General features: G+C 31.0%; 1 protein-coding gene across 2 annotated transcripts; it reads left to right on the top strand.

Moving 5' to 3' along the window:
* Nucleotides 1–245: 245 nt before the first annotated feature.
* LOC115719609 (CMP-sialic acid transporter 2) lies at nucleotides 246–7,627 on the top strand. Of its 2 annotated transcripts, none has more exons than XM_030648709.2 (16): nucleotides 246–548; nucleotides 1,244–1,434; nucleotides 1,687–1,803; nucleotides 1,939–1,995; nucleotides 2,353–2,430; nucleotides 2,524–2,568; nucleotides 2,915–2,974; nucleotides 3,086–3,208; nucleotides 4,066–4,143; nucleotides 4,424–4,493; nucleotides 4,641–4,748; nucleotides 5,919–6,052; nucleotides 6,149–6,228; nucleotides 6,887–6,935; nucleotides 7,020–7,075; nucleotides 7,287–7,627. In XM_030648709.2, the coding sequence occupies exons 2-15, from the start codon at nucleotides 1,270–1,272 to the stop codon at nucleotides 7,068–7,070; spliced, it is 1,215 nt and encodes a 404-aa protein (XP_030504569.1). In that variant the 5' UTR covers nucleotides 246–548; nucleotides 1,244–1,269; the 3' UTR covers nucleotides 7,071–7,075; nucleotides 7,287–7,627. The 2 variants fall into 2 exon arrangements, with proteins under 2 accessions (XP_030504569.1, XP_030504567.1); XM_030648707.2 differs by having other exon boundaries at nucleotides 280–548; nucleotides 7,212–7,627.
* The last annotated feature ends 933 nt before the right edge of the window (nucleotides 7,628–8,560 follow it).

The raw sequence follows: 8,560 nt of genomic DNA, 5'->3' as shown, positions 1-8,560 counted from the left end.
GAAATAATTAAAAAAACAACATCTTAATAACTATAATATAATTATAAATAAATTATAAAATAATTAAAAATAATTTATTATTTTTATTGAAGTAGTTTTATAAATAAAAATATTTAAAGCATAAAAATAAAAAGATTTCGATATTAAAGATTTTTATATATTTTTTTTTTAAAATTTTGATGTAAATTTTTCTAAAAGCAACCTCTTATAAAAAATGATATAAAAATATTAAAAAAAAAAAAAAGATAAACGTAAATAATATATAACGGTGAATGAAATTCAGACATTTCAAAAAAATTTCCTTCTCCGTCGTTTTATTCAGCCTGCCAATTTTGGTGCTCACAGTCCGATCCCACCAAACTTGATTTCCATCTCATCCCCGCTTTGCTTTTCTCTCTCTAAATTGTTTCTTCCTGCTTTATTTCTCTATTATATGTATCTATATATACGTATAAATATATCTATATAACGAGGATTGACTGATTGTCTATTGTGTTGACAGCAAGATCTGGGTGATCTTGCCTGGATTTCTGGAAATTCTCAACTGGGTAAGCGTAGTTTTTTATTTTTCGTTTTTCATTTTGGTTGATCTGGTAATGGGTTCTAGGTTGTGCTGGAGATCTATCTCTACTCGTTTCATAGTAGCCATCATGACCAACTTATTTTTTCTCTTTCTCCTCTGCAAAATTTTTAAATGTTTGAAATTTATGGAATTTTAGCTTTGAAACTTCTTTTGGTGTTATGGTTTTGTGATTTATATAGCTGGAGTTCAATTTGCAATTTTATTTTGTTTCTCTGTTTTTATGTGTCCCGTTAAGGTTATATAAATGGGACATGAAAAAAATCATACATGTATAATAATTAACATACTAAGTGAATGTAATGTGGAATTTGGATTTATGTTGTTATTGATCTAGTGTTGTTACTAAGTGAATGGGTTGATCCCAAGTTCTTCGGACATTTTAAATAGTTGGTTTATTCCTTCATATATAACATGATTGAGTTTTTGGTGTAATTTGGTTAGGTTGATTAAAACTTTCAAATTTTGTATCATGAAGAAAACATAACACTAATTTGCTGTTTTTATGAGCTATGTAAAGCTGTAAAAGTTTGATTGTGTTGCACTGATTGTCTAAATGGGGCTGGTATATTATTGCGGTTTGATGTCTGACCTGTTGGAGGGTCCACATCATGATAAGTTGCTTCATCTAAATTTTGATACTATTGTTGGTTGTAAATACAGACTGTGGTCAGCCGGTAAACATTTGTATGAACGGAATGGTAGAATGCAGTGTTTGCCGTACAAAACTGGTGTCTCCAAGTTCAAAAACTATAGCCAGGGCATATGACCGGCATAGAACTGATGTATCTTCAAAGACTCGAATCCTTAACATCCTTTTGGTTGTTGGAGACTGCATGTTGGTTGGTCTACAGGTGATGAAACAATCTCACATAATACAGTAATACCTTTGTAGACAATGTTTGATTTTTACATTGCATATTATGACTCGATTTTAATCATTTTCATTTAAATTGGATATTCTGAAACTTTTTATGTTTTGTTGCTGCTGTTTTAACTGATTTAGACCCAAAACAATAAATCTATTTCTATTATTAAATTGTGTTAGTTCTTTTCTACATCCAAATGTTTTTGTCGGTTTCTCACTCACATGTCTCTCTGTGCAGCCTATATTGGTGTATATGTCTAAAGTGGATGGGAAATTCAATTTCAGTCCAATCAGTGTTAACTTTTTAACAGAGTTAACTAAAGTTGTTTTTGCTATTGTGATGCTTATTCTTCAGGTAATTTTATAATTTTCTTTTATCAGCAAATTCAATTGCTTTTTATCTTTTTTTTTTTTTACACGAAAAAGAACGATTGCTTTCATGGTTGACTTGCACTAATGTTTTCCTTCATTGTGTACTTTTGTTTTTCAGTCTCGACATAAGAAAGTCGGGGAGAAATCTCTTCTCTCTTTGTCAACACTTGTACAGGTAAGCGGGTAGCTATTATAAAGAACTTGACTGCACATGGGTATTGTAGCAAAGTTAGCCTTGTTTGGTGAGGCCATAACATGTGTTCTGGGAATTTCATTCTAGTCTCCTCATGCGGGATTATGTCACTGTCTATTATTTAAAGTGTTCCATACCTATTACATTATGCTATATTTTCAAGAGTTGGCTGCATCTAAGTTTTCTCTATATTTGTTTTTGTTTATGCTGAGGGGTTGCTGGTTAGAAATGTATTAATCTAAGCTGTAATGTTCTCCAGTCTCCATTTATTTATTTATAACTATAAGGAACATGCATCGTGATCTCTTTTTACCTCTTGCTTTTTCTCCCTTTGTGCAGGCAGCTCGAAACAATGTGCTCCTTGCAGTTCCTGCTTTCCTTTATGCTATTAATAATTATTTAAAGTTCACTATGCAGGTTTAATTCTATCTAGAATCTATAATTGTTATTTTCAGGCGTCATATTAAATACTGCGGTTTTGTAACTCTAGTTGTATTTATTTTTGTGCAGCTTTACTTTAACCCAGCAACTGTGAAGATGCTTAGCAACCTCAAGGTACCTTAAGTTATGATATCTTTAAAAACATATGTTTTCATGCTAATTAAATTGTCACTTGTGTTGTATTGTTTTTATCTAGAAGTGTCTTTGGGCCTTGACTTTTGATATACTAGGCATTTTGTATATAAGTTTCTTCTCTTTAATGGTTAAAGAAACTTTGACAGTTAATTTTATGTCAAAACAATTTTTTATTGGCAATTAAATGTGAGTTTATACTTGTAGGGTGTCAGTCACACTTGCTACATTCAGGATTTTAATTAAGCCAGCTTTTTCTTTGTGTCGATATTTTTATTCTTTTCTTTGTCATCCTTAATAACTTTTACTGGGTTGCTAACAATTGCAGGTTTTGGTCATCGCTGTTTTATTGAAAATGATAATGAAGCGGCGGTTTTCTATTATTCAGGTAAATTTGCCGAATAAATGTTGTTTGCGAATCCAACATATTTTGACTTTCTGGAGGTGTTAAAGTCAACACTAAATATTTATTCATATTCGCTTTTCTATTCTGGAACAGTGGGAGGCACTTGCCCTTTTGCTCATTGGAATTAGTGTGAACCAGCTGAAATCTTTACCTGAGGGCCCTACCGCTTTTGGTCTTCCAATATCAACGGGCGCTTACTTATATACATTGATTTTTGTACGTATCTAAATGATCTGCATTTGCATCATTGTTCAGTATGGCTAGCATGTATCTGTGGTATTATGTAGATTACGATTTGAATGATTCCTAATGCTGCAACATTGATTAAACTGTAGAAGGGTCTCTTTCTCTTTTTTGATTTTGATAATCAACTGAAACTAATTATAAATAACTGCACCAAATTGTAAGCTAGGAGGACCTGTTTTATAGAATACACACGCAAGCAAAACTTTGTAAACTGCCAGAGCACTCTTTTTATTTTTTCTTTCTAATTAAATAAAAAAAATACACGACTAGCTTCAAATAAGAAGATTATCAGAATTTTCATTTCATGAAAAGATAATAAACATTCAAGTGTTTTAAATTATAATTTGCGAAATGCAGTTGTTCAAGTGTCATGCTGGTTAATATTGTTATAAGCTCATCTGCATATATATATTTCCAAAGACTGCCATGTTTGAATGGTTTGTATATAAGTCAAAGAGGATTTACTGAACTTATGATATATGAAAATTTGTAGTTTTAGTGCTTACTGTATCTTTAATAGCAATCACAGCTTCTCTGCTAGAACTGCCTTTCTATCCTAACACTAGATTCTTTTAACCTGAATTTGAAATTTATCTCAGATCTACCAAATTTATGGTAAGTATAAAATGCATCTTGTCTTGCTTCAGATGATTTTATTTTTATGTAGCATTCTATCAAGATGTGATATATATTTGATATGAAACAACCAACAGCATATTTGATCTGCTTGCAAAGCAGTGTATAAAATTTTGGTGACATTTTATGATTATCTGTTATGATTTACTACTTACTAGAAGGTCTTATTGAAAATGAATATACTGATGCAGGTCACTGTTCCATCACTGGCATCTGTTTATAACGAGTATGCTTTGAAGAGCCAATTTGACACAAGTATTTACCTTCAGGTAAGTTTCTACTTGCTAGTAGTGCTGCTCTAGTGTTCCTGTATTTACTATGATCGCATTGAGGAGCTTATTTGTACTTCATATCATTGTAGTAAAAGAAATTAGACTGAAGGTAGAAATTGGATAAGTTTGGTTAAGACTAGGCCTTTCACTCTTACGTTCAGCAGTACTTGTTCTTATCTCCACCTTGGTCAAATATTCTAATGGTTGTTGGCCTATTCATGTTTAGATATGCTGAATATTTTCAAAGGTGAAGATTTTGTTTTTGTTTTTTTTGCAGAACTTGTTCTTGTATGGTTATGGTGCCATATTCAACTTGCTAGCAATTCTTGGAATGGCTTTATACAATGGTAAAATCTTCACAAAAATTATATCTCTTTAGTTGACAACTTGCTAAATTTGCTTCTAATTTAGTTTATTTAGAACAAGCTTTACAGTTATCAAGTTTAATTATTTATATGTTGAGCTCACATTTTATCTTGTTTTGATGTTTTAAGGTCCTGGTAGCTTGGACCTGCTGCAAGGGCATTCAAGGGCAACTGTTCTTTTAATTTGCAATAATGCAGCCCAAGGAATATTGTCATCATTCTTTTTCAAATATGCAGGTGATCACTGAGTTGCTTTAATCTTTGTTTCTTTTTTTCACCATTGTTAATTGCACCCCCTTTTCTATATTCCCTTAGTTGTATTTAATGTCAACTGAATAGTAAGTCATTTATGATTCAGACTTTCTGACTCTCATTCCTCTCTTACTTTAATATTAGCAACAATATGAAGCTGAACATTGTATACACCTCCTTTTCTTCCTAAGAGTGCACATTTGACTTAACCTTTCCATGTCTGTACAAGTTAGTGGTATCGCTTAGTACAATCGGTAGGGCATGAATACCAGATGCTTTTAAGGTTAAGGACAACATGAACATAAATAAACCAAACACTCCTAAACATTTAAATTCCCAAAGTTTGCCAGATATTTCTCTAAGTCTTGACATTGTGAATATAGGTGACATTTTTAAATATAACTGGCCAGATATATCGCCTTTCAGTTTTTGTTGAGGGTTTATACTTTATACCTTATGTTTTGGTCTATTACCTAATTGGACCCTACATCTCTAGATATTTCATTTTAGACCTCTAGTTAAAGATTATAATAAAATCCCTAAGGGTGTGTTTGGTTGGGGGTAAGGAAATGGAAAGAATCAATTTTCATTTTATTTTATGTTTGGTTGCGTTGTAAAAGCATTGGAATTGTCATTCTAATAGAATAGGTTTTCCACTATTTTGGTGGGAATGACTATCCTATTAAAAAATAGGAAGAAAGGTCATTCCAATTATAGATGAAATTTATTTTTTTTAATAATTTCTTTATCAATTTTTTTGTGCATACTAAATTTTATTCTATTTCATTCCTGTTTCCATTCCATTTTTTACTTTTCTGTTTTAATTCCTCCCAACCAAACATATCCTAAGATCAATAAATTTTCAAATATTACCAAAATACCTTTAGTTGTAATAAGGGTTAATATCGTTGTTGGACACCTGTATTTTATTACTCGTTTGGACCTTACATTTTAAGAATTCTATTTCAAACACTGTATTCATTAACATAATTTTATTTAAGAAAGAAGAAAGAGAAAGCACTATCCTTGAAGGATTTTTTTCATTGTTTTGCAATCGTTAATTCTTGCCGTACTTATGATTTTGTTGACAAACTGATTTTCAATCTGTAAAGTCGTTGTTGTCCTTTGTCTAAAAGTTTTCTGTTATGCTTACAGATACTATTTTGAAGAAATATTCATCAACTGTTGCCACAATCTTCACGGGTATAGGGTCTGCTTTGATGTTTGGTCATAAGCTTACTATGAACTTCATCCTAGGAATATCTATTGTTTTCATATCCATGCATCAGGTAAGTTTGGGAGAAGCTAAGCATAATATATTTATATATGTATATTTATTTTTGCTTTCCGAAGTTGGTTTATGCCTGAACATTTTTTCTGTACAGTTCTTTTCACCTCTTTCCAAGGCTAAAGAAGAGCCACAAAATGGCAGCTTGGAAATGATAGACAGTCAGAACAACCAGAGGTATGTTTATGTTCACACCTTTGTCTATATTATATGATTGTGAATTGTTTTAATTGGCAAAAGCCTGTCCTTTGTCTATATTATATCATTTTAATTTTCAAATAGATGTTATTTTACTGAGATTTTTTTCTTAAATACCAGAAGGTTTGCAAACTTTCTTAGTGTCCTAACCACCTACAATATTTTGGGAACTGAAAATTATAGCAATTACAATGTATAAATAATATTTGGCTGTTATTAGTATAATACCCTCCATGGAGACAGTCAAATAAGTCCCAATCGTTTGCTCGTCACTTGAGCATGAACATATTTACTTTTTTTTTTTCTTTTTGATAGAATGAGCATAATAACTTAGTATATAATGTTAAAATAATGTACTCTCCATGCAAAGTAGATAATGAACCAACTTCCATCAGAGAAAGTCTAATAATCCCATCCCCCCACCCTCCAGCTCGTTTCCCCCCTTTCTGTTGGGGTGTTTGAGAAACATTTGATTGGTTTTAGAAACCACTTTCTTTTGGGTGAATTCACATAAATTTACCAACATTATGTTGATTTTGTATTTTTCAAATTTGAGTTAAAAAATGAACTTCTGATTTAGTAACTGAATGACTGATTATATCTGACATGGCGTCTGCTTATGTTAATAAATTTGCAGGACAAAGGAAGCACGGTTTCTAAATATGGCAGCTGGGGCAAATGAAGATGTAAGAATCTTTGGCCAAAGTTCATTTAAATTTCTCCGAAATGATCTTACACTGGAATTTATTTATTTTATATGCATTTTTCAGGCTAGTCATCGGGTTGAGTATGAGGAGAAAGCACCGCTTCTTCCACTATAGGGCTGGTATGTTTTCAGTACGTACTTGTGTTACGGTGGTTCCTTGGAACTTCTCATGAATAACGAACTCAAAAAAACACTAGTTTTATTTGTGTGTCTTGTCGATTTGTTTGATGATGACCCTTACTCCTTTCGATTTCAGGAATGGAGTATGCATTGGTTTTGTTAGTCACATTGGAGATTTTGAGAAGATAACACCAGTTTTTTTTTGTTTTAGAAAAATCAGTAGAATGAAGTGCTAGACAAAAGTTCATTACTTTGGGGAAGCCCTTTCTTCAGCTCGTAGGGACGGTATCCATGCCCGCCTTGGTTGGTTCAGGCTCCCGTGGTCACGGACAAAAAGTATCAGGCCCTTAAGCAATTCAGGTTTCTGCCAGACACAATCCTATAATCATAAACTGAATAATATCAATTTTTTAATTCATATCCCCACTTCTTATACGAAGAAATTCCTTTTTCTATGTTTATGAGAATACTTTGCTATTAGTTTTCCTATACATGGATACAACTACCTTGTAATCTCTCGTGTCAAGAAAAGCAAAATTTTTTTTTACTGTTTTTGAATCTTAAAAAGTTGAATTCCCAGAGTTTCTCTATTTCAAATTATGAATGTCAGTTTATCAATAATTTTATATATCTTATAATTTGTAGTTTCAAGAATTCTAATGTAATTTGTTAATCTCTCTCGAATAATGATAAAATTAATTTAATTAAATAATAATATATCTCTATTCAATATTAATCAATCAAGCAATAATAAAGATTTGAGCAAAAAAAAAAAAAAAAAACAAGCAATATGACTTTCTTTAAATGAAACTCAGAATTAGAATATTTAATCTCACATTTTTCTTATGTCAATCAATTTTAAATTTGATTTTGGATCATCTCTAAAGTGTAGAATCTAAACTCTACACTAAGTAATGGTGATAGGCATTAACAATTTGTAATTAATACAAAATTGCTTAAACAAATAGCAATAACAATTATAAGAATAATCTAAAAATTTTAATTGATAATGTGCACTCTTTAGTGTCTTAAAAAGTTTGTAAAGACATTTCTATTTATAAATAAGAGTTGAATATTTTTATAAATGCTTGAATGTTGAATTATTAATATTTGATATTGAATAATTTATTAGGGGTGAGCAAAAAATCCAAGAAACTGAACAAACTGAGTACACCGACCGTTCGAACACTAAAAAAGCTAACACCGAAAAAATCGAAAACTAAAAAAATTGCCTTTGCACAGTCAGTTTTAGTGTCAATGGCAAACCGAACGATTAAATCGAGAACCGACCGAACATATATATTATACACTATACATATATAATAGAATTATTTTTGTACATATTTAATACTAGAAGGCAACTACGTGCAAAGCACGTTGTATCTTTTTTTTTTTTTTGTTAATTTTTTTTATTTAAAAACTTTGATTTAATAATATGATGTTTAAACAAAAATATTATTTATAACTTTTACTACATATTTGATA

Source organism: Cannabis sativa, chromosome 2 (assembly GCF_029168945.1).
Source record: "Cannabis sativa cultivar Pink pepper isolate KNU-18-1 chromosome 2, ASM2916894v1, whole genome shotgun sequence".
NCBI classification, from domain to species: Eukaryota; Viridiplantae; Streptophyta; class Magnoliopsida; order Rosales; family Cannabaceae; genus Cannabis; species Cannabis sativa.
The sequence above is the reverse complement of the archived record's forward strand: the minus strand, read 5'-3'. Positions and strand labels throughout refer to the sequence as shown.

Bases quoted from the DNA above. Each gene is read 5' to 3' on its own strand.
- LOC115719609 (XM_030648709.2), top strand. From the start codon at position 1,270: ATGAACGGAATGGTAGAATGCAGTGTTTGCCGTACAAAACTGGTGTCT. The intron at 1,804-1,938 runs GTAATTTTATAA...TTTGTTTTTCAG, and splicing joins TTGTGATGCTTATTCTTCAG to TCTCGACATAAGAAAGTCGG. The intron at 6,229-6,886 runs GTATGTTTATGT...ATAAATTTGCAG, and splicing joins GACAGTCAGAACAACCAGAG to GACAAAGGAAGCACGGTTTC.